Source organism: Anabrus simplex, chromosome 5 (assembly GCF_040414725.1).
Source record: "Anabrus simplex isolate iqAnaSimp1 chromosome 5, ASM4041472v1, whole genome shotgun sequence".
In the NCBI taxonomy this organism is placed as follows: Eukaryota; Metazoa; Arthropoda; class Insecta; order Orthoptera; family Tettigoniidae; genus Anabrus; species Anabrus simplex.
Genome location: NC_090269.1, coordinates 371,376,261 through 371,402,232, shown reverse-complemented (window position 1 = coordinate 371,402,232; position 25,972 = coordinate 371,376,261). Strand labels below are relative to the sequence as shown.

Sequence of the window (25,972 nt, the reverse complement as noted above, 5' to 3'; positions counted from 1 at the left end):
TTGTACAGTATTGAGTAGATGGAATAAACTTTGTAAATTATATGTAATCTGTGGTGTAGTGGTTAGCGTGATTAGCTGGCACTTCCGGAGGCCCGGGGTCGATTCTGCCACGAAATTTGCAAAGTGGTACAAGGACTGGAACTGGGTCCACTCGGGGTCAACTCTGCCTCGGAAGTTCACCTGAGTAGAGGCGGTTCGATTCTCACCTCAGCCATCTTGGAAGTAGTTTTCCGTGATTTTCCCCTTCTTCTCCGGATGGTATCTAACTTACGGCCACGGCCACTTCCTTCCCTCCTGCCCTCTTCCTTGCCTGTCCCTATCTTCCCCTCCTCCCACAAAGATCCTGTTCAGCATAGAAGGTGAAGCCGCCTGGGCGAAGTAAAGGTCATCCTCCCCAGTTGTATCCCTCCTACCCAAACGACTCACGCTATAGGACACTGCCCTTGAGGCGGTAGAGGTCGGATTCCGCGTTGTGTTCGAGGGAAAATCCAACCCTGGACGGTTAACTGACCAATAAATAATAATAATGATAAAAATAATAGTAATAAGTTCATGGCTCCTATTGCTAGCCTGACGCAGCCCTTGTGAGGCAGGTCCTCAGAAGAGTGTGGGTGGCGTCTCTCGTTTATGCGGAAATGTGTATGGTTGTGGTGAGGATAGTGTATGAGTGAAGGAAATATTGTAGACAGCCCAAACACCCAGTCCTTAAGCGAAGGTAATTAACTGTTGGAAGCTAGAAACCCAGGACACGATCGGGATTCAACGCGGGGGCCTAGACTCCTATGAAATAATATTGAATGATATCCTTGTAATTCAACTATGATGCATTATTTTGGCTATTGTAAATTTATCATTTCTTGTTTGTTGGAAAAGGACGTTTCACGGAGGAGTCTAATAAGAAATCACGACTAGGTTAAACTTGAATTCTTTAATATTTATTGTAAATGAACGGAAAATATTGATGCAATAATCGATATATATAAAACCCTAACGCGTATATTTCACACAATTCAAGCTCTTAAACCAGAGGGAGTTAAAAGTTGCGGTTTGTACCAAAATATTCCAAATCGTCTTAGTAGTACAGGAAAAATCTTGCATTTCTTGAAAAGTCAACGGAAATATTTTATGTAATTAATTTAATTACAAAGCCGCACCAAGATTTGGATCGACCTTGATGGACAGACTGTCGTTAGGCGACAGCAACTTAGTCTGTACCATGATAGTCCGGTAAGGAATGCTGTATATAGGAGGATGGGAACACGGCTCCATGTTTTATGAAGTACCTTTCTTGCTTGGAGTTTCATGTAACTATAGTTGGACCCACAAAAGTTGAAGTCTGACGTTTAGCGCCACCGGCGGGGAGAACATGTTGAATAACGCTGCTCGAAAATGATCTGTTGCTATGGCAACGATAACAGAGGTGCCACATTAAGGAAGCTATCGCCACGTGGGTTAGCTTGCTCTCGGTCGCTTTTGTGATATTATTCGGAGTAGTACTGTGTTAGCTCAGTTTGTTGTTGCCGGTTTATGAAATAATTTAAATGCTTGTTTCCTGAATATTATTTTCGTTGTTAGTTCATTTTTTGTAAGTTAATCAGTGGCTAGTTGTACAGTTCTATTCTCTGTTTAACATGTGCATTTGTTGAGGTTATTGTCGATTTAGTGAATGTGAAATCTCATATTTATCGTCAATGACGTGTTCTGTCTTAAACTCCGGAATTATTAGCACGAACTTAGGAACAGGTCAAAGTTTATTGAATTGCATTAGGCCAACATATTTGATGAAATATTCAGCCTATATGAAGGGATGAGATGCCGCAGATGAGGTAACTATGGCAACGCAGCGTACTGCTTTCGCGCTCAAATGTCAGACTTCAACTCTCGTGGGCCCAACTATAGGCAACGCATTACCTGTTATTTGAAAATGGCATTCCAACATGCCGTGTTCGAAATGTACTTTCATGTTACTAAGCAACTCATTGCCGAGGAATCCGTTCATTTTCGCACCGGATGGAAAAACGAAGAATGTCATGTATCCACTCGTGTTGCAATGAACTTCATGCATGCATTTTGGAAATAAATCGCCATTTATGTAAGCAAATAGAAATAGTTTGATCAAATTAACAGACATATCAATCTACGTACTAGAACATGTTTACAGTAATTATTTCCTTGTTTAGTAAGTTAATTACAAGTAAATGTAATAAGAAAAATATAAATAACAAAACAACCAAAAATAATGAAGAGAAATGTTAGTAAAATGTTGCAAAAGTAGAATAAATTAAAAACCCTTTTATTTATTGAGGCGTAGCAGCACAAGTTGGGTATTAACTGGTATTTTATAATTTATTTATGATGATCAAGACTTGGTCATTTCTGGATGCTTACTGATGTACTCGCCCTTGGGGTCATATTTGCTGGCGAGCTCCTTCCACAACTCAAGTTTGTTGAGGTACAGGTGTTTGATAGCCTTTCTAGCTCCATTCTTTTGCACTTCCGTACATTTAGCACAACTGTTGCTCAAGGCATCTACTAGGACAGCTGTAAAAGAAAAATGATGTATAATCTGAACTTAAATTCCTTATTAAAGTGCATGTTTAATAATAATAATAATAATAATAATAATAATAATAATAATAATAATAATAATAATAATGAAATAGTGTATGGCTTTATTGCTGGGAGTGTCCGAGGACATGTTCGGCTCGCCAGGTGCAGGTCTTTTGATTTGACGTCCGTAGATGACTGCGCGTCATGATGAGTATGAAGTGATGATGAAGACGGTAGGCCCCACTGTACCTGCCCCGGGTCTCGACAGAGTACTAAGTATAAAATCCTGCTTCATAAATATGTCACGGATGGAAATCTCATGGATGAAATCAAAGCAGGGCATCGATGTCGCATCCTCCCTTCTTTCATTCAGCACAACGGCTACGCTCGAGAGTATACGGGTCATGGTTAATTTCGATGAATAAAGTAGGTATGTGAAGTAAATATTTTGATAGTAAGGCACTGTAGTAAGAGGAATACACAATCTACTAAATAATAATAATAATAATAATAATAATAATAATAATAATAATAATAATAATAATAATACTGTGTAGAGATGAGAAGAATGCAAGAGTGAGGAATGTGGCCTGCAAGCACGAACTTCCTGTTCTGCCCGGACAGATCGGCTCTTATCTGCTCTTATCTGCTACACAAAAACATTGACTCACACTTCGCAGTTTGCTGGATTACAACGACAAGAGCGAAGAGCTGCCAGTAGAAGACAATATAAAGTCGTCTGGGTAGTAGCGGAGTTGCTATGGTAACCATTGCGTCACTGGCTCTGCTGGTGAAAACCCCTTCGCCCCGTTCCTCACCGAGCACGTGCATTCTTCTGATCTCCCAACAATAATAATAATAATAATGGATTTTTACCGAATTCACAACATAATTCTAATCACTAAGATAAATAATTGGTTAAAACTTTATACACACGAGATATGTCTCATAATTGCCTGAGTGGCAATTTTTAACATATAATACGCTTAATCTTAATGCATGGGTAATGCCATTTAATGTCTTTGTCAGTCCGTTATTCACTCCTGAATTTCATTCTTGCATTCCCAATCCAAAATCACCAACGCTGCATGTATTACACTTTACAACAAATTAATAGGGACCTGTCTATTTCACCTTAATACTGATATCATTTGGATAACCACTATATTGTGACATAAGTACATACATTACATGAAGACAGTGGCACCTCTTGTGAATCATTTTTACAGAGTCGAGATCCTGGAATTAGCATCGGACAAGTACATCCCATCTACTCCAACTAATTACCCAATCATGAATATCACGCCATCGCCTATCACTATAATTCTTACAAAATCACATTCAATATTACCACCCTACTGAATATACCGGTATCTCCGGGGTGATAAGTTTAATACCAATATTTACAATGCGGACGCTCAACGTTGTTTATCCTGTAACTCTACAAATGAATCAACGTACAATTACATACAGCACAAACAATCCCATATAATATGGTGAAGCATTATCCCTGTAAACAAATAATAATTACACATTAATGCTCTCCGGAATCTGTGACGATACAAGGACTTCGAAACCAGTCGGGTGTCAAACCTCGCCATCTTAGCTTCGAGGTGCTATCTTAAATTCCCTACTACGACTTTGTTTAAGTACGCTAATTGGAAGGAATACTTCAGCTCCGGCTGAATGAACACACAGCCTTGCGAAAACAAATTACTAAGCACTTGAATATTTTAAATACGGTGTTTGAAATGAGCGATATTATCTCTGCTTTTTACAGGCGCACGGGCGGCAGACATAGCCTTAATGGAACAGAACAACTGAGGGTCACGAATTTCACTTTCTCTCACCCTCCACTACAAGGCCATAAATCACTCGCCTCGAAGACATGCTCTAGCTACAACAGCTGAGTGGATACACACAACTCCATCCGGAATAAACGATTAATTCATTTCATCTCTCGCATATTTTCCATGCATATTACCTCCGTGGGCATTATTCACATATCATTCATTTTATCCACTTCCTCAACAAAATGTATTGCTAGCCTCACCATTATTATTATTATTAACATTTCCTCCCGTTCTGCACATTTTCACATATTATTTCTAACGTCCCCAATTTAAAACACATGTACTTAATATTCACACTATTCAAATATCTTCTAAAATATTTAGATGACCCTTAACCATGTGGGATTGATTTATAACATTACACACACTCGCGTATCTACCTAAGTCATTTGTTCGCACCTCGAGCAATCGTATCTTCTTCATTTAACAGCATCCTTAAACTAAAGGAGGATGTCTACAGTCATGCAAAATTTAAATTGTGAAGCACCTGAACAAATTAATGTTTGTAAATTAGGAAGATCATACCATCTGCATTTAATTGGAAATATTTTGGAAATTAGCCGAATTATTTAAGGCCACCCCATCTACGAGTGCCTCACTAAATAAACATACAACCCATAGGCGTTATACACTAGTTCATGCAGATTCCCGGAGATGAATGTTTTGATTATCCCATAATCACACTGAAGACAAGAAATTTAGTAAAAGAAACTGTACCCCTTTGAAACTCGTATATTTCGCTATCCACACATCATATAGGAAATCAAAATGCATACTACTGACTTTTTCTGCAAAGCTAAATTAACATATTCCTACAACATTTACGGATTTTTATGCTAAGAGATCATTGGAATTTACTTTTAATTTTGGTGGGTAACCTGCTGTCATCTGGTGGTACCCACATGGATTTACTTATCCATGACAGCCATTTTGCTAGTAGAAGGTCCTGGGTTCATGTGGCTCGGCGTTGACTCCACGATAGCCTGGAAACTGCTACCTCCAAGTCGTCGAAAGTCCCACGCTGTCTCTCCACTCAGAAATATCTCTGGCACAAAGGCACGCTCTCGAAGCTGTAGATCCTGGTTTCAAAGAGCACGCACATACATGCGAAAATATATAGAAGTTGGGTCAATTAAAGCAATGTTTATCTGACTTCACGATAATTCGACAGTGGTAGTAACCACTCATAAGCTCGAGATGAACTACCACAAGTAGCGATTAATGTCTCTGAAGATCGCCACTCGCGCCCCGATCGTTCGTGACAGATAGAGATAGGCCTATCCGCTAATTTGTTTATTCCCAACTGAGCGTCATTCTCCACATGTGGTACACATTCCTGGCTGACCTGACATTTATTTTATTACACTTATTGCCTATAATTACTGCACATGAGCTAATTATTGCACAATGATCATTGTTTCTCTATGCTTAATACCTCACTCCGCACTGACGATTGCAAATATCGTAACCCGGTCTTTACACGAACACATTTCTTGAGCCTGCAGATCATATCACTTGTATTAACTCCCTCACTGAGTACTAATGTCGGTATCACACATATTCATCACAAAATAACTGCAGCTTCACACAGGAAACACTTAGGCTGACACAGGCTGACACAGAATAAACTGACTGAAAAGGACTGAGTAAAATTAATAAACTGAATAGACAGCGTATACTGAACAGACTGAGTAGAGTGAATATTGGCAGGCCGGGGGAAGCTCCTTTTATAGCAGACCAATGCAATTCGCCCTGGAAAGGGAATGCTCCTCCCACTTTGACACAATCGCTCCACTAGTAATCAACTTCCAGAGTCGAATGGATATTCAATTTGTAGATCTTTACACCCTCTATCTACTGAACTATTTTCATTCAAATCACATCCCGGGTTTAATAGTAATTGCTAAAGAGTTCTTTGACGTGATAGTGGAGGTAGTGGGGACTCTCCGCTCTGTGTTACGAACACTACCATAAACATCTGGCATCCATCACTGGGGCGCAATCTTAAGTGCGTCATTAAGAATGCGTACGAGAAGTAACTGATATTTCCATATTATGAAATACCGTAAATTATGCGGTGTTTATTGATGTACTTCTTCTGGGCCTGTAACAAATTTTCCTTATTATTATTATTTAGCCCGCGAAATTTGTGGGTTGGTATCTACGAAAAAGGTAGGGGACTGGTGGTAATATCCAGTTCTTGAGTTGAAACACTGTAAGTTAACCACGCCTTATAATACAAGCAGCCTTCTGAGAGTAGCGTAATCTCTCTGAATGCCTTGCACGTTAAAGATGGCAACACTAAGGTCGCGCTCACTCAAATAGGGCTCTTGCCTCCAAGCTCGCGCAGCGTCGTTCGTATCCCGGACAGAGCGTAAACTGCTGTTGCCACCAAATACTTCATTAAATGATGTGCAAAACGGCACATATGTCTTACTAGGCTTCATGGCATGTGTATTAACGTGGTATTGAACGGTTTCACTACATACACACCCAGCCCCCATGCCAACGGAATTAACCAATGATGGTCAAATTTCTCGACCCTGCCAAGAATAGAACGTGGGGCCCCTGGGACCAAAGACCATCACGCTGACCAGTTCGCCATGGAGCCGGAAATAATAATAATAATAATAATAATAATAATAATAATAATAATAATAATAATAATAATTGTACCGGGTGGTACACCTCCACGCCGCTAATTTAAATGCGCGCCAGTTAAAACTCCTCTGCTGGAGGAAGTCTGAATTTTATTGACGTTATTAATTTTCTACCTTCTCAGAAGATGTCACTACCTGTAAATTTTGGAGTTTTAGAACTGTGTCACTTTTGATGTGTTTTTGTTTCGCTTGAAGTAAGAAGTGTGAACTTTCTCTTCTAGAGGACACTACTGAAGATCTACAATAGTGCAACCTAGTGCGGAGTCAAAGAACTATTTTGTTGGAGAAAATTTAATTTCAGGAGTTTGTTCTTTGTTAAATTTCTTTCTGTCATTGTTTAAGTTGGCAATATTTACCCCTTTCTTCCCCTTGTTTTGAATGTATCCAATCACGAATTTTTTCAATTAATTTCTGACCAATCTGGTGTATCTTTCCCCAACTTGAATCTGTTGCGGGGTCCTACCCAATAAAATCTTTGTGGGAGGGTGTTTTCTTTCCCCTAACGCCTAGAACTTTCTGCGAGAGTATTTAAACTGCTGATTTTAGGGTCTCCGGCCACTTCTGTTCCATCTTTCAGTGTATTAAGTACATAGCAGGAGGCGGGAAGCGCCTCTTTCCTCGGCAGCGGTCAACAATAAGGTAATGGCCGATTAATAAATTTTTTCTTTGCCAGCTCAGCAGTTTAACTTTCGGGGCAGGTTCTAAGCGTTCCCCTATGTAACCTTTTCCTAAAATGTAACTTCTCTTTTCTTCTATTCTCTTGTAAAGCGACATACTGGGATAGAGAGTGTTAACCCTCTCGAGCTCCCACTCACATTGTTTGAGGTGAACTTATTTTTCGCAACCTATTCTTCAGTAATGTAAGTTAGTAGTTTCTTAAGTCACCTCTGTAGTATGGGATTAGCCCTTGCATCAGTGGCCTTAGAGCCAAAATAGGTCTTAAAGACAAAGTGTATTAGGAGTGCAAGTTCGCCTCCTCTCAAATTGTGATTTTAGAGGTCATGTATTAACTTTCTTGTCATTTAACAGACCTCAGTAGATTGGGTATTTTGCCCCTGTGTATATGTCCTTTGAGGACGGCTTAAAGGTGGAGTTCGGAGTGGCCTATGATAGGCTTGTATTTTAAGGGGAAGTTGCCCTTTTTGAAAATTGTGTTTCGGCCTCAAGGAGGCTTTTGGATGTAATTGGAAGCCGGTGTTTCTGGCATGTTTGGGGGTTTTCGGCCCCTTTGTTGTATGGTGTTCATTGTAAGGTTGGGCTCATTGCTCAAGAATTATGTTTCTGACTTTTGAAGCCCCAAATGAGTGTACCTATGTAAATGTATTTGTCAATCGTGTTTCGGCTACTAAGTACCTGTTCTTTTGTTGTTACCTAATTTTGAAAAGAAAATATAACCTTGTTAAATTTTAATATTAATTTCACTTTAGTAGCTTGAGACCCCTTCACCACCCAGCACCTTCTTTCACGCATAACTACCACCAAAACACGGTAACAAGTGGTAGCAGAGCGTGGTTGAATGGGTCTCAATTTAGCCCCTTTTGACGGCTAAACTCTGTTTTGATCCGAACTCTAACCATTTTCTCAGTTGCTGGAAATTTTTTATTGAGGTTTTTCAAAATTTTTCTGTTATCATGCCCGGCCCTCGCGATGTTCTCCTCCTTAACTACTTGCGCAAAGAGGAGTTGATCTACGAATTAACTATTAGAAACGTGCAATCTGGAGGCACGGTTGCTATCGACACTAACAAGCTTAGAGACTCCCTTGATTTGCCCATTTCCATCCCCAATTTGGGAGAGAAAGAAATTGATGACTCTCTTTCCACGATCGTCGAGAACATTACTGGGCTAGCATCGGTCGTTAGTTTTTTTGATGAAAATGATCCGTCTCCTAATCAAATTAAGCGTGTGCAAGGCAGGCTATATCATTTTTCAAATAGAGTTAATGATCTGTTGTCTCTAAAGGTGAATGACGTTCAGAGGAAGGAAGCTAATACGCTCCTTGAAACTATTTCTGAATTGTCTAGTAAAGTCACTCAATTGTTAACTGGGGAAATTCCTCCCAAATCTGATCAACCCACCATAGTGAATGTAGGTAGCGAGGAAGAGTCTCCTAAGGGAGAAGTAAATAGGAAAACCCCCACTGCTCAAACTATCTCTGCCCCATTGGACAACGAGTCTGAACGCCGTGCATCGTTGAGTAACATCCGTTCTGAATTAACTTCTTTGCCCCTGAAACCTCTACCTACTATGTCACCCGGGTTTAGCAGCTTGCCTCATCCATTGGCAATGTTGCTAAGAGGTATCTCTAAGTTTTCTGTCAACACCACCAGTGAAGTTATTTCATTTTTAAGATTTTTAGTTGAATTTCAGGATCACGCCCTTGTGTTTTCTCTTTCCCCTTGTCAAATTTTACAAATAATCTATCCTTATGCTATTGGTGTTCTCTCAGATAAAATAGTAAGAGCTATTGCTGAACAGTCATCTATTGAAGATTTTCAAGCACACTTGCTTGCAAATTTCATTCCTGCCCGCGCGAGGTCATCTCTGATTCAGAAATACTATTATAGGGTACAGCGCTTGGATGAAAACTTGGCTGATTTCATACAGGACATTAAGTTTTATACTAGGGTGTTTGCCCTTCATTTTCCTGAAGATCAGATTGTGCAGGCTATTGTAGAGGGAATTTCACCTCCCTATAGGTCATATTTGTGTTTCGCGGCGTGCCCGCAAACCTTCTCGGAACTTGAAGCATTGGCCGTCTCGGCGGAAGGAGTTAGATACGCCGATTCTTTGCGTGTCGCGAAAGAACCCCCGCCTTCCTTTGGTAACACTCGGCCTCCACCTCGCCGACCAGTCAATCCCCGTAAATGTTATGCTTGCGGGGCGCCTGACCATCTGCGCAATAAGTGTCCTCTGATCAAGTCTAGTAGGGCAAATAATGGAGCTGGTTCATCACAAGGCTGTTTTAAATGTGGGGCTTTCTCACATATCGCCAAGAATTGCCCCAATTCGAATAGCACCCCCTCCTGCTCAACTTCTGGGGTAACTTCTAACAACAATCAAAAGTGACTAGTGGCTTCGGCTGAGTCAACTAATTCATCTTCCCGAGGCTCAGCCCCTGGTAAGCAGATCGAAAATTCTGGGAACGTTCAATCTGCTAATCTGTCCTTTGAATGCCCCAAAGAGTGTCTTAAGATTGCGGCGGATACCCCCGCACCTGTTGCTTTCCTTAAGATTGAGGTAAATAACGAACCTATAACAGCTCTATTAGATTCAGGCAGTGTTTGTTCCATTATTTCGGCTGAATGGTACTCGAAATTGAAGTCTGTTTGTAACCTACCTGTCTATGACTCTTCTCCTGTGAAATGTGTTTCTGCTAATACATTTCCATTAGAAATTCTAGGTTCCTTACTGGTCAAAATTCGTATTTTTAAATTTACATGGAAAATTAAATTGTTTGTGGCCAAGCAATTGTCTTGCCCCATTATATTGGGAGCTGACTTTATTTCTCACACTGGTCTTGTGCTCGATCTCCAGTCTAGGTCGTGCACATTCAAATTTGCTTCTAGTTGTAAAATTCCACTATTAAAGTGTAATTCTGTGTCATGTTCTTCTATTTCGCCTACCCAGGATGAGATGTTGTTAGACCTTAGACATCTACCTGAGGAGCAGGCTGATAGTATTCGCAAACTGTGTCAGTCGTTTCCCGAGGTATTCTCTGATACTCTTGGCGTTACTGACCTGATCGAATACAAAATTGAGGTCACGGATTCGATTCCTGTCCGTTTTCCACCGTATAGGCTATCTCCACCTAAAATGAAGGCTCTGAAAGAAATCATCGATCAGATGTTGAAGGATGGTATTATTAGGCCCTCTAAGTCAGCGTATTCTTCGCCTATTTTTCTAGTCCCGAAACCCCAAGGGGGCTTCAGGCCTGTAATTGATTACAGGGCTCTCAATCGGAAGGTGGTGTTACAATCTGTGCCCCTTCCCGACCTTCATTCTTGCTTTTCATGGTTTCGTAAGGCCAAGTTCTTTACTATCTTGGACTTGAATCAGGCCTATAATCAAATTCCCCTTGCTGAAGAGTCTAAACACCTTACAGCGTTTGCCACGGACTGGAATTTATATGAATACAACCGCGTACCTTTCGGGCTCCCCACGGGGGCAGCTGTGCTCACTAGGCTACTAGATAGGGTCTTCTCCGACATCAAATTCGAGTACTTATATCACTACTTAGATGATGTCGTCGTATTTTCAGAGACTTTTGAAGAACATCTAGATCATCTGCGAGAAGTTCTGAATCGCCTTCGTAAGGCTGGGTTAACTGTCAAGTTGTCCAAGGTCGCTTTTGCTAAGCCCTCTATGTCATTCCTAGGGCATATTGTGTCACCTGATGGTGTAGCAGTCGATCATTCTAGAACACAGGCCATCCGTGATTTTAAACCTCCCAAGGACATTAAAGGTATCGCCAGGTTCATTGGTATGGTGAATTTCTTCAGAAAGTTCATTCCTAAATTTGCTAATAGAGCGGCGCCATTGAACCTTCTTCGTAGGAAAGGCATCAAATTCGAGTGGGGACCTTCTCAACAAGCCGCTTTTGAAGATCTGAAATTAGCTCTCTGTAATGCCCCTGTCCTTGCTATGCCTGATTTCTCAAAGAAATTCATCGTCCAAACGGACGCGTCGTCGTCGGCGGTAGCGGCAGTCCTTCTTCAAGAGACTGAACTAGGGAGGCGACCCATCGCCTATGCATCTAGGACTCTATCGGCTCAAGAAGCCAAGTATTCCATCTATGAGCTCGAAGGGTTGGCAGTCTTATTCGCCTTAGAAAAGTTCCGTCTCTATCTGGAACACGTCAAATTCGACCTGGAGACAGATAATCAAGCATTAAGCTGGGTCTTAGGTAGACCGCGTCGTACTGGTCGTATAGCCCGTTGGGCCATCCGTATTTCTGCCTTCCAATTCAATGTCAGGCATATCCGAGGTACCGAAAATGTTGTCGCTGATGGACTCAGCCGTATGTTTTCAGACGACGTTGAGAACCATGAACAGGTCGACAGTCCATCACCTCCCGAGTCCATGCTATCTGAGGTTAATGCCATCCTAACAGATGTTCCCATGCTGTTTAGGGATATCGAGAAATACCAACGTGAAGATCCGACGCTGGCTCCGATAATGGAAACCCTTTCTTCTGGGGAACATGTTGTCCCTTATGTTCTGAGGAATGGAGTTCTATGTTGCCCTTCGAGGCATGATAAGATGGCGAAAGTTGTTGTTCCAGCGGTTCTTGTACCTATGATCTTCAAGTATTATCATGAGACCCCATTAGGAGGGCATCTGGGTATCTTTAAAACTCGTGAAAAGATTCGTGACATGTTCATCTGGAAAGGTATGGACGGTGAAATCCGTGAATTAGTAAAGGCATGTAAATCCTGTTTGCTTAGTAAACCGACCATGTCCACTAAGGTAGGTCTTTTGTCTTCTCATCAAGCGTCGCGCCCCATGGAGCGCCTGTATATTGATTATGTGGGACCCTTCCCCCAGTCAAAGGGGAATGCCAACAAGTTCATCTTTGTATGTGTAGATGGTTTTACTAGATTTTCCTGGTTATTTCCGACTAAGCTGGCTACCGCTCAGTCCACCATTTCTTGTCTTAATACTATCTTTGCTTCTTTTGGTCCTTGTCAATACATAGTTTCCGATAATGCTAAGGCTTTTACATCTAATTTATTTCGTAAATTCTGTTTTGACTTATCCATCTCTCATGTAACTACTTCTGCTTATTACCCTCAACCATCTCTGGCTGAACGGGTTAACCGTAATCTCAGGTCAGCACTCATTGCCTATCATCATGAAGATCCTTCCAGGTGGGACACGTCCCTGCATTGGATAGCTTTTGCTTTGAATTCAGCGGTTCATGAATCTCACAAGTTCACTCCAGCTTCTTTAATGTTCAAGTTTGTTCCCAACTCGCCGCTCTCTAACCTCTGGTCTCTGAATGACATTCTACCCGAGATAATAGATCCGGACAACATTAAAGATCTTTGGAAGAAGGCTAAAGCCAATCTTAAAGTGTCTCATGAAAAGGTTAGGGAAAGGTATGATCGTGGACGGAGACCAACCCCTTTGAAGGTAGGTGACCAGGTTATGGTCAAAAATTTTGTTCCCGCGGGCAAGCTTGCCCCCAGATTTCATGGGCCTTGTATCATTCTCGATTTTCTTATGCCGGTTACCTTATTGTTAAGTAATCCAGCCACCGAGAGGATATTTAGGGTTCACCTGTCCCAGGTGAAACCGGTGTAATTTTGTGTTAACTTGCTTCATATTATTTTGAAAGGATATGAAGGTTATATTTTTTTTTTTGAGTTTCACTTTTATGGCATTCTGCCCCTTCTATAATATTTTGGTTTTAGATGTAAGCCTTTTGTAAAACCCGCCCCGATCCGTTAAACTGCCATCCTGTTCTTGCCACGGCCATTACCACGCTCCCGTCTCCTGCTCCACCTTACACAGTGGCTTCATAAGATTAAATGCAATGGATATCTACACGCCGCTGGCCCCTCAACCTCTCCATAATGCCTGTGCCTTCAAAAAGACGATGGTCCAACACAATTCTGCCGCCTAGCTTTAATGTTTCAGTGCCCCCGCAGCCGCGCAGCGCCGTGCAGCAACTGGGGAGGGGGATGGGCCCCCTCCTCTCCAGCGAGGACGACATGTGCACGGCGAGCCGGAACTCTCCTCCCGGCCAAGGCTGATGTGCGGCGCACGACCTGCTACTGGCCCGCAGCCTGTATATGTTCACCGCGGGCGCGGCGTGTTTCAACACTCTGCTCCCCTCATAGTGCGGGCGAGCGGTATCTCAGGGTACTTAAGGGGTCCGAGCGGCCTCCTTTTGGACGCAAGCTGCAACGGCCGGTCCGGCCATCCAACTTCATCAACATCAACTACATGGACAGTTACTATAAGTGATAACTACATTTGGGAATTCAACAGCAATATCTGATGGACATTGCAAATTTTTCCTTCACTTTTAAGTAGTAAAAGCTTATCTTCAGAAATTCAACTTCTATAAACCTAAAGACTTCACTTCACCTCCAACAACAAAATTTTGGAACCGAATTAAGAAATTTCTCAAATACTTCTGCAAGTTATCTTAATATCAACATCAAAACTTGGAACTTATTTTCAAATAAAAGTTTATGTTCTTCTGTGTTACCCCGTGGAGGAACTTTTGGGGGGGGAGGTCTGTACCGGGTGGTACACCTCCACGCCGCTAATTTAAATGCGCGCCAGTTAAAACTCCTCTGCTGGAGGAAGTCTGAATTTTATTGACGTTATTAATTTTCTACCTTCTCAGAAGATGTCACTACCTGTAAATTTTGGAGTTTTAGAACTGTGTCACTTTTGATGTGTTTTTGTTTCGCTTGAAGTAAGAAGTGTGAACTTTCTCTTCTAGAGGACACTACTGAAGATCTACAATAGTGCAACCTAGTGCGGAGTCAAAGAACTATTTTGTTGGAGAAAATTTAATTTCAGGAGTTTGTTCTTTGTTAAATTTCTTTCTGTCATTGTTTAAGTTGGCAATATTTACCCCTTTCTTCCCCTTGTTTTGAATGTATCCAATCACGAATTTTTTCAATTAATTTCTGACCAATCTGGTGTATCTTTCCCCAACTTGAATCTGTTGCGGGGTCCTACCCAATAAAATCTTTGTGGGAGGGTGTTTTCTTTCCCCTAACGCCTAGAACTTTCTGCGAGAGTATTTAAACTGCTGATTTTAGGGTCTCCGGCCACTTCTGTTCCATCTTTCAGTGTATTAAGTACATAGCAGGAGGCGGGAAGCGCCTCTTTCCTCGGCAGCGGTCAACAATAAGGTAATGGCCGATTAATAAATTTTTTCTTTGCCAGCTCAGCAGTTTAACTTTCGGGGCAGGTTCTAAGCGTTCCCCTATGTAACCTTTTCCTAAAATGTAACTTCTCTTTTCTTCTATTCTCTTGTAAAGCGACATACTGGGATAGAGAGTGTTAACCCTCTCGAGCTCCCACTCACATTGTTTGAGGTGAACTTATTTTTCGCAACCTATTCTTCAGTAATGTAAGTTAGTAGTTTCTTAAGTCACCTCTGTAGTATGGGATTAGCCCTTGCATCAGTGGCCTTAGAGCCAAAATAGGTCTTAAAGACAAAGTGTATTAGGAGTGCAAGTTCGCCTCCTCTCAAATTGTGATTTTAGAGGTCATGTATTAACTTTCTTGTCATTTAACAGACCTCAGTAGATTGGGTATTTTGCCCCTGTGTATATGTCCTTTGAGGACGGCTTAAAGGTGGAGTTCGGAGTGGCCTATGATAGGCTTGTATTTTAAGGGGAAGTTGCCCTTTTTGAAAATTGTGTTTCGGCCTCAAGGAGGCTTTTGGATGTAATTGGAAGCCGGTGTTTCTGGCATGTTTGGGGGTTTTCGGCCCCTTTGTTGTATGGTGTTCATTGTAAGGTTGGGCTCATTGCTCAAGAATTATGTTTCTGACTTTTGAAGCCCCAAATGGGGTACCTATGTAAATGTATTTGTCAATCGTGTTTCGGCTACTAAGTACCTGTTCTTTTGTTGTTACCTAATTTTGAAAAGAAAATATAACCTTGTTAAATTTTAATATTAATTTCACTTTAGTAGCTTGAGACCCCTTCACCACCCAGCACCTTCTTTCACGCATAACTACCACCAAAACACGGTAACAATAATAATAATAATAATAATAATAATAATAATAATAATAATAATAATAATAATAATAATTAGCAGTAGACTGCCTGGCATTTGCGGACGATCTGGCAATCTTAACTCGTGACGTTTCAACAGCCATAAACCAGATCGAACTCCTGAAAGAAACAGGAGAAATGTCGGCCTCCAAATATCGTTTGAAAAAACTGAATACATGACCTGCAGCAAAGAAGCCCCTAAATTCATGGAGACAAAATATGGCAAAATAAATCGGGTCCAGCAATTAAAATACCTCGGTGAAATAATTGAGGAGAATGGAATAGAAACAAAAGCCAACGAAGTTAGATGCCAAAAAATGGAAACTGCATATAGACTCACCCAAAACATCTATAACAAAAAGTGTCTCTCCAAGCATGCAAAACTAAGACACTATAATACAGTAATAAAACAAGAATGACTCTATGGATCAGAGACACTAATTTTGAACAGGAAAACTGATCTAGAAAATATTCAGAAAAAGGAACGCAAGATCATTAGAAAAATTTTAGGCCCAAAACTCGTAGATGAACAGTACCGCCTTAGAGGGAAACAGGAAATCAAACAATTTTCTAACATTCACAGCGACATCAGAAAACGCAGATTAAGATTCTTTGGACATATAAAAAGGATGAACCCAGATAGACTTACCAAGCAAATAGTTGAATTTTATGAAAACCGAAGTAAAGCCAAAACGGACACAATAAAATGGACTGGTGAAATTAAAACAGATCTCAAACTGGCAGGAATTACACCTGAAGACATCCAAAGCCGGGTTATCTTCAGAGCGAAAGTTCATAAGTGGCAAGCTGACCAAGTGGAGGAACCGAGGAAGAAGACCGGAATAACATGGTCTCAAGAGAGAAAAGAAGCACACAGCAAACGAATGAAGGAAGTGTGGGCACAAAGAAAGGCAAATGCCTGTCTCTAAGTACTTTGCGTAGTCCTAATGGGCTCATTCGCAAATAATAATTGTTACCGTGTTTTGGTGGTAGTTATGCATGAAAGAAGGTGCTGGGTGGTGAAGGGGTCTCAAGCTACTAAAGTGAAATTAATTTTAAAATTTAACAAGGTTATATTTCCTTTTCAAAATTAGGTAACAACAAAGAGAACAGGTACTTAGTAGCCGAAACACGATTGACAAATACATTTACATAGGTACCCCATTTGGGGCTTCAAAAAGTCAGAAACATAATTCTTGAGCCATGAGCCCAACCTTACAATGAACACCATACAACAAAGGGGCCGAAAACCCCCAAACATGCCAGAAACACCGGCTTCCAATTACATCCAAAAGCCTCCTTGAGGCAGAAACACAATTTTCAAAAAGGGCAACTTCCCCTTAAAATACAAGCCTATCATAGGCCACTCCGAACTCCACCTTTAAGCCGTCCTCAAAGGACATATACACAGGGGCAAAATACCCAATCTACTGAGGTCTGTTAAATGACAAGAAAGTTAATACATGACCTCTAAAATCACAATTTGAGAGGAGGCGAACTTGCACTCCTAATACACTTTGTCTTTAAGACCTATTTTGGCTCTAAGGCCACTGATGCAAGGGCTAATCCCATACTACAGAGGTGACTTAAGAAACTACTAACTTACATTACTGACGAATAGGTTGCGAAAAATAAGTTCACCTCAAACAATGTGAGTGGGAGCTCGAGAGGGTTAACACTCTCTATCCCAGTATGTCGCTTTACAAGAGAATAGAAGAAAAGAGAAGTTACATTTTAGGAAAAGGTTACATAGGGGAACGCTTAGAACCTGCCCCGAAAGTTAAACTGCTGAGCTGGCAAAGAAAAAATTTATTAATCGGCCATTACCTTATTGTTGACCGCTGCCGAGGAAAGAGGCGCTTCCCGCCTCCTGCTATGTACTTAATACACTGAAAGATGGAACAGAAGTGGCCGGAGACCCTAAAATCAGCAGTTTAAATACTCTCGCAGAAAGTTCTAGGCGTTAGGGGAAAGAAAACACCCTCCCACAAAGATTTTATTGGGTAGGACCCCGCAACAGATTCAAGTTGGGGAAAGATACACCAGATTGGTCAGAAATTAATTGAAAAAATTCGTGATTGGATACATTCAAAACAAGGGGAAGAAAGGGGTAAATATTGCCAACTTAAACAATGACAGAAAGAAATTTAACAAAGAACAAACTCCTGAAATTAAATTTTCTCCAACAAAATAGTTCTTTGACTCCGCACTAGGGTGCACTATTGTTGATCTTCAGTAGTGTCCTCTAGAAGAGAAAGTTCACACTTCTTAATACAAGCAAGACAACAGTACGTCGAAAATGACACAGTTCACAAACTCAAAAATTTCCAGGTAGTGACATCTTCTGAGAAATTTGGAAATTAAGACCGTAGATAAAGTTCAGACTTCCTCCAGAAGAGGAGTTTCAACTGGCGCAACTTTTAAATAAACGGTGTGGAGGTGTACCGCCCGGTACAATAATAATAATAATAATAATAATAATAATAATAATAATAATAATAATAATAATAATAATAATAATAATAATAATAATAATAATAATAATAATAATAATAATAATAATACGGTAATAAATTAATGGTCCCCCTCTGTGGTGTGGTCGTTAGTGTGCTACCTGTCAATCTCTGAAGATTCGGGTTCGATTCTCGGCTCTAACACGAAATTTGAAAAGTGGTACGAGGACTGGAACGGAGTCCACTCAGCCTTGGGAGGTCAAACGAGCAGAAGGGAGTTCGATTTCCACCTTGAAGTGGTTTTCCGTGTTTTGTCACTTCTCTTGGCAAATGCCGGGGCGGTTCCTAACTTAAGATCACTGCCGCTTCCTTCCGTCGTCCTTGCCTATCCCTTCTAATTTTTCCATCCGCTATAACGCCGCTGTTCAGGATAGCAGATGAGGTCACTTTCGAGAAGTGCTGTCCGCCTCCCCAGTTGTATCCCCGACCAAATGTCTCAAGTTTCAGGACACTGCCCTTGAGGTGGTACAAGTGGAGTCCCTCATTCAGTTTGTGGCAGAAATCAAATCTGGGCAGATAAATAAAAATAATAATAATAATAATAATAATAATAATAATAATAATAATAATAATAATAATAATAATAATAATAATAATAATAATAATAATGGTTCATGTTTGTGGGTTACTGTAGTCACGTCCTAGTTCGTGAACCATGGGCAACGGCTGAGTGGCCTAGTAAGTGGTCCTGAGAGTCGGGATACCAGTTGCTCTGGAATGGGAGTGGGCATCTCGGACATATTCTGAGTCGTGGCCCTCCATGTGCTCAGGCGGCTAGGACTATACAATTCACCGGTGGTCCATAACCCGTTAGAGGAGAGATCCTCACTTGGACTATGTGCAAGTAGGGCAGCATCCTGCTTCATGAATTTACCGAGCTCAGAACACTTTAAGCAAGCCTCGGACCTATGGGAGTAATGGAGTCCCACTCCCATTTGACAGGCGAGGGACTCCTTGGAAACAACTTGGCGAACGAAATGAAATTCGATGGGGAGCTATCAATATTAATGGGGCTTATGGAAGAAAGAAGGTAGAACTGGCTGAGTCAGCAAAGAGGATGCACCTGGATGTGCTAGGAGTAAGTGATATTCGGGTAAGGGGAGATAATGAGGAAGAGATAGGAGATTATAAAGTGTACTTGACGGGTGTTAGAAAGGGAAGGGCAGAGTCTGGGGTAGGGCTCTTTATCAGGAATACCATTGCACGCAACATTGTTTCTGTTAGGCACGTAAATGAGCGAATGATGTGGGTAGATTTGTCAGTGGGAATAATTAGGACAAGAATTGTGTCCGTGTATTCACCATGTGAGGGTGCAGATGAGGATGAAGTTGACAAGTTTTATGAAGCATTGAGTGACATCGTGGTCAGGGTGAACAGCAAGGATAGAATAGTGCTAATGGGCGATTTCAATGCGAGAGTTGGGAATAGAACTGAAGGATACGAAAGGGTGACTGGTAAATGTGGGGAAGATATGGAAGCTAATGGGAATGGGAAGCGTTTGCTGGACTTCTGTGCTAGTATGGGTTTAGCTGTTACGAATACATTCTTCAAGCATAAGGCTATTCACTGCTATACATGGGAGGCTAGGGGTACCAGATCCATAATAAACTATATCTTAACCGATTTTGAATTCAGGAAATCAGTTGGAATGTACGATTTTTTCGGGGATTTTTCGATGATACAGACCACTATCTGATCTGTAGTGAACTAAGTATCTCTAGGCCTAGGGTAGAGAAAGTGAAATCTGTCTGCAAACGAATGAGGGTAGAAAATCTCCAGGACGAGGAAATTAGACAGAAGTACATGGATATGATTAGTGAGAAGTTTCGAACAGTAGACAGTAAGCAAGTTCAGGATATATAAAGTGAATGGGTGGCATACAGGGATGCTGTAATAGAAACAGCAAGGGAATGCCTAGGAACAACTGTGTGTAAAGATGCGAAAAGTCGAACATCTTGGTGGAATGATGAAGTGAGAGCAGCTTGTAAACGTAAAAAGAAGGCTTATCAGAAATGGTTCCAAACAAGGGCCGAGGCAGACAGGGATTTGTACGTAGATGAAAGAAACAGAGCGAAACAAATAGTTGTTGAATCCAAAAAAGAAATCATGGGAAGATTTTGGTAATAACCTGGAAAGCCTAGGTCAAGCAGCAGGGAAACCTTTCTGGACAGTAATAAGAATCTTAGGAAGGGAGGGAAAAAGGAAATGAACAGTGTTTTGAGGAATTCAGGTCAACTCATAATAGATCCCAGGGAATCACTGGAGAGGTGGAGAGAATATTTTGAACATCTTCTCAATGTAAAAGGAAATCATAATGGTGATGTTGCAAACAGCCAAGCTCATGGGGAGGAGGAAAATGATGTTGGTGAATTTATGCTTGAGGAAGTGGAAAGGATAGTAAATAAACTCCATTGTCATAAGGCAGCAGGAATAGATGAAATTAGACCTGAAATGGTGAAGTATAGTGGGAAGGCAGGGGTGAAATGGCTTCATAGAGTAGTAAAATTAGCGTGGAGTGTTGGTAAGGTACCTTCAGATTGGACAAAAGCAGTAATTGCACCTATCTATAAGCAAGGGAACAGGAAGGATTGCAACAACTATCGAGGTATCTCATTGATTAGTATACCAGGCAAAGTATTCACTGGCATCTTGGAAGGGAGGGTGCGATCAGTCGTTGAGAGGAAGTTGGATGAAAACCAGTGTGGTTTCAGACCACAGAGAGGCTGTCAGGATCAGATTTTCAGTATGCGCCAGGTAATTGAAAAATGCTACGAGAGGAATAGGCAGTTGTGTTTATGTTTCGTAGATCTAGAGAAAGCATATGACAGGGTACCAAGGGAAAAGATGTTCGCCATACTGGGGGACTATGGAATTGAAGGTAGATTATTAAAATCAATCAAAAGCATTTATGTTGACAATTGGGCTTCAGTGAGAATTGATGGTAGAATGAGTTCTTGGTTCAGGGTACTTACAGGGGTTAGACAAGGCTGTAATCTTTCACCTTTGCTGTTCGTAGTTTACATGGATCATCTGCTGAAAGGTATAAAATGGCAGGGAGGGATTCAGTTAGGTGGAAATGTAGTAAGCAGTTTGGCCTATGCTGAAGAATTGGTCTTAATGGCAGACTGTGCCGAAAGCCTGCAGTCTAATATCTTGGAACTTGAAAATAGGTGTAATGAGTATGGTATGAAAATTAGCCTCTCGAAGACTAAATTGATGTCAGTAGGTAAGAAATTCAACAGAATTGAATGTCAGATTGGTGATACAAAGCTAGAACAGGTCGATAAGTTCAAGTATTTAGGTTGTGTGTTCTCCCAGGATGGTAATATAGTAAGTGAGATTGAATGAAGGTGTAGTAAAGCTAATGCAGTGAGTTCTCAGTTGCGATCAGCAGTATTCTGTAAGAAGGAAGTCAGCTCCCAGACGAAACTATCTTTACATCGGTCTGTTTTCAGACCAACTTTGCTTTACGGGAGCGAAAGCTGGGTGGACTCAGGATATCTTATTCATAAGTTAGAAGTAACAGACATGAAAGTAGCAAGAATGATTGTTGGTACAAACAGGTGGGAACAATGGCAGAAGGGTACTCGGAATGAGGAGATAAAGGCTAATTTAGGAATGAACTCGATGGATGAAGCTGTAGGCATAAACCGGCTTCGGTGTTGGGGTCATGTGAGGCGAATGGAGGAGGATAGGTTACCTAGGAGAATAATGGACTCTGTTATGGAGGATAAGAGAAGTAGAGGGAGACCAAGAGGACGATGGTTAGACTCGGTTTCTAACGATTTAAAGATAAGAGGTATAGAACTAAATGAGGCCACAACACTAGTTGCAAATCGAGGATTGTGGTGACGTTTAGTAAATTCTCAGAGGCTTGCAGACTGAACGCTGAAAGGCATAACAGTCTATAATGATAATGTATGTATGTATGTATGTATAATAATAATAATAATAATAATTGTACCGGGCGGTACACCTCCACTCCGCTAATTTAAAATGTGCGCCTGTGGAAACTCCTCTGCTGGAGGAACTCTGAACTTTATTTACCCTATTAATTTTCTAGTTTCTCAGAAGATGTCACCACCTGGAAATTTTTGAGTTTGTGAACTGTGTCATTTTCGACGTACTTTTGTTTTGCTTGAAGTAAGAAGTGTGAACTTTCTCTTCTAGAGGACACCACTGAAAAACTACAATAGTGCACCCTAGTGGGAAGAAAAATAACTGTTCTTTGGAGAAAATTTTATTTCAAAAGTTTGTTCTTTGTTAAATTTCTTTCTGTTATTGTTTAAGTTGGCTGTATACCCCTCTCTTTCCCCTTGTTTTGCATTTGACCAATCCCGAATTTCTGTTATTAATTTCTGACCAATCATTGGTATCTTCCCCCAACTTGAATATGTTTCTATACCCTAGCCAATAAAAAGTTTGTGGGAGGGTGTTTTCTTTCCCCTAACACCTAGAACCTTCCGCGAGAGGATATAAACTGCTGATTTTTGGGTCTCCGGGCCACTTCTGTTCCATCTTTCAGTGTATTAAGTACATAGCAGGAGGCGGGAAGCGCCTCTTTCTCCGGCAGCGGTCAACTATAAGGTAATGGCCGATTAATATATTCTTTCTTTGCTAGCTCAGCAGTTTAACTCTCGGGGCGGGTGCGAAGCGTTCCACCATGTAACCTTTTCCTAAAATGTAAATGTAACTACTCTTTTCATCTATTCTCTTGGAAAGCTACATTCTGGGATAGAGAGTGCTAACCCTCTCGAGCTCCCACTCATATTGTTTTGAGGTGAACTTATTTTTCTCAACCTATTCTTCGTTAATGTAAAACAAATTGTTCTCTTCTTAAGTCACCTCTTTAGTATGGGATTAGCCCTTGTATTAACGGCCTAGCGCCAAGTAGGTCTTAATCTAGTGTATTAGGAGTGCAAGTTCGCCTCCTCTCAAATTGTTATTTTAGAGGTCATTTAATTAACATTCTTTTCGTTTAATAGACCTCAGTAGATTGGGTATTTTACCCCTGTGTTTATGTCCGTTGAGGACAGCTTGAAGGTGGAGTTTGGTGTGGCCTGGGAGAGGCTTAAATTTGAGAGCGAGTGGCTCTTTTGAAAATTGTATGTTGTATGCCTCGAGGAGGCTTTTCAGTGTAATTTGGAGCAAGGGCTCCTAGGTATGAATAGGGTTTTCTGCCCCTCTGTTAAAACTTGTGTTTGGGGTAAAACTGAGCTGATTGGCCAAGCATTGTGAACTCGGGGCGCGAAGCCCAAATTCTGTAAATATTGTAACTACCTTATTTTGACTTGCTATTCTGTACCTGCCATGCTTGTTACTTATTTATTTTGAAAAGAAAATATAACCGTATTAAATTTTAAATTTACTTTACAGGCACTATAATTTCGTAGCTTGAGATCCATTCACACCCGCACCTTCTTTCACCTCTACCTACCGCTAAAACACGGTAACAGGTGGTAGCAGAGCGTGGTTGAATGGATCTCAATTTACCCCTTTTGACGGCTAAACATTGTTTGTTCCGAACTCTAACTATTTTCCCAGTTGCTGGAATTTTTTGAGTTTTTCAAAATTGTTCTGTCACCATGCCCGGCCCTCGTGATGTTCTCCATCTTAACTATTTGCGCAAGGAGGAGTTGATCTATGAATTAACTATCAGAAATGTGCAATCTGGAGGCACGGTTGCAGTAGACACTAACAAGCTTAGAGAGTCCCTTGATTTGCCCATTTCCATCCCCAATTTGGGAGAGAAAGAAATTGATGACTCTCTTTCCACGATCGTCGAGAATATTACTGGGCTAGCTTCTGTAGTTAGTTTTTTTGATGAAAATGATCCTTCTCCTAATCAAAGTAAGCGTGTGCAAGGCAGGCTATATCATTTTTCGAATAGGGTTAACGATCTGTTGTCTCTAAAACTGAATGACGTTCAGAGGAAGGAAGCTAGTACGCTCCTGGAAAATATTTCCGAATTATCTAGTAAGGTCACTCAATTGTTAACTGGGGAAGTTCCTCCCAAATCTGATCAACCCACCATAGTGAATGCAGGTAGTGAGGAAGCGCCTCCCAAGGGAGAAGTTAATAGGATAACCGTTGCTGCTCAAACTATCCCTGCCCCATTGGACAACGAATCTGAACGTCGTGCATCTTTGAGTAACATCCGTTCTGAATTAACTTCCTTGCCATTGAAACCTTTACCTACTATGTCACCCGGGTTTAGCAGCTTGCCTCATCCATTGGCAATGTTGCTCAGAGGTATCTCTAAGTTTTCCGTTAATACCACCAGTGATGTAATTTCTTTTTTAAGATTTCTAGTTGAATTTCAGGATCATGCCCTTGTGTTTTCTCTTTCTCCATGTCAAATTTTGCAAATTATCTATCCGTATACTATTGGTATTCTCTCAGATAAAATCGTAAGAGCCATTGCCGAGCAATCATCTATTGAGGATTTCCATGCCCATTTGCTAGCTAACTTCATCCCGGCTAGGGCCAGGTCCTCCCTTATTCAGAAGTACTATTACCGTGTACAACGCTTGGATGAAAACTTGGCTGATTTCATACAGGACATTAAGTTTTATACTAGGGTGTTTGCTCTTCATTTCCCTGAGGATCAGATTGTACAAGCTATTGTGGAAGGGATTTCACCACCCTACAGGTCATATTTGTGTTTCGCGGCGTGCCCGCAAACTTTCTCTGAACTTGAAGCGTTGGCCGTCTCAGCGGAAGGAGTTAGATACTTCGATTCTTTGCGTGTCGCGAAAGAACCCCCGCCTTCCTTTAGTAATACTCGGCCTCCACCTCGCCGACCAGTCAATCCCCGTAAATGTTATGCTTGCGGGTCGCCTGACCATCTGCGCAACAAGTGTCCACTGATCAAGTCAAGTGGGACAAGGAATGGAGCCGGGTCATCACAAGGCTGTTTTAAGTGTGGGGCCTTCTCACATATCGCCAAGAATTGCCCAAACTCAAATAGCACCCCCTCCTGCTCAACTTCTGGTGCAAATTCCACCTATGCCAATACTAAAAAGTGACTAGTGGCTTCGGCTGAGTCGACTAATCCATCTTCCCGAGACTCAGCCCCTAGTAAAGAGGTTGTAAATGCAGAGAACGATCAGCCTTCAAATTCATCTTTTGAATGCCCTAAAGAATGTCTTAGGATTGCGGCGGATACCCCCGCACCTGTTCCTTTTCTTAAGATTGAGTTAAATAACGAGCCTATAACAGCTCTCTTAGATTCAGGCAGTGTTTGTTCGATTATTTCGGCTGAATGGTATTCTAAATTGAAAACGGTTTGTAAACTTCCTGACTATGTCTCTTCTCCTGTTCAATACGTATCGGCTAATTCATCTCCATTAGAAATTCTAGGTTCCTTACTGGTCAAAATTCGTATTTTTAAGTTTACATGGAAAGTTAAATTGTTTGTGGCCAAGCAATTGTCTTGCCCCATTATATTGGGAGCTGACTTTATTTCTCACACTGGTCTTGTGCTCGATCTCCAGTCTAGGTCGTGCACATTCAAATTTGCTTCTAATTGTAAAATCCCACTATTAAAGTGTAATTCTGTGTCATGTTCTTCTATTTCGCCTACCCAGGATGAGATGTTGTTAGACCTTAGACATCTACCTGAGGAGCAGGCTGATAGTATTC

General features: G+C 41.2%; 1 protein-coding gene across 1 annotated transcript in view; it reads right to left on the bottom strand.

Moving 5' to 3' along the window:
• Window positions 1–2,359: 2,359 nt before the first annotated feature.
• LOC136874548 (allergen Tha p 1-like) overlaps window positions 2,360–25,972 on the bottom strand; it is a 36,233-nt gene continuing 12,620 nt past the window's right edge. Inside the window, exon 2 of the mRNA XM_067148184.2 lies at window positions 2,360–2,541. Within this exon, the coding sequence (XP_067004285.2) occupies window positions 2,360–2,541 (182 nt within the window). The remainder of the gene's footprint in view (window positions 2,542–25,972) is intronic.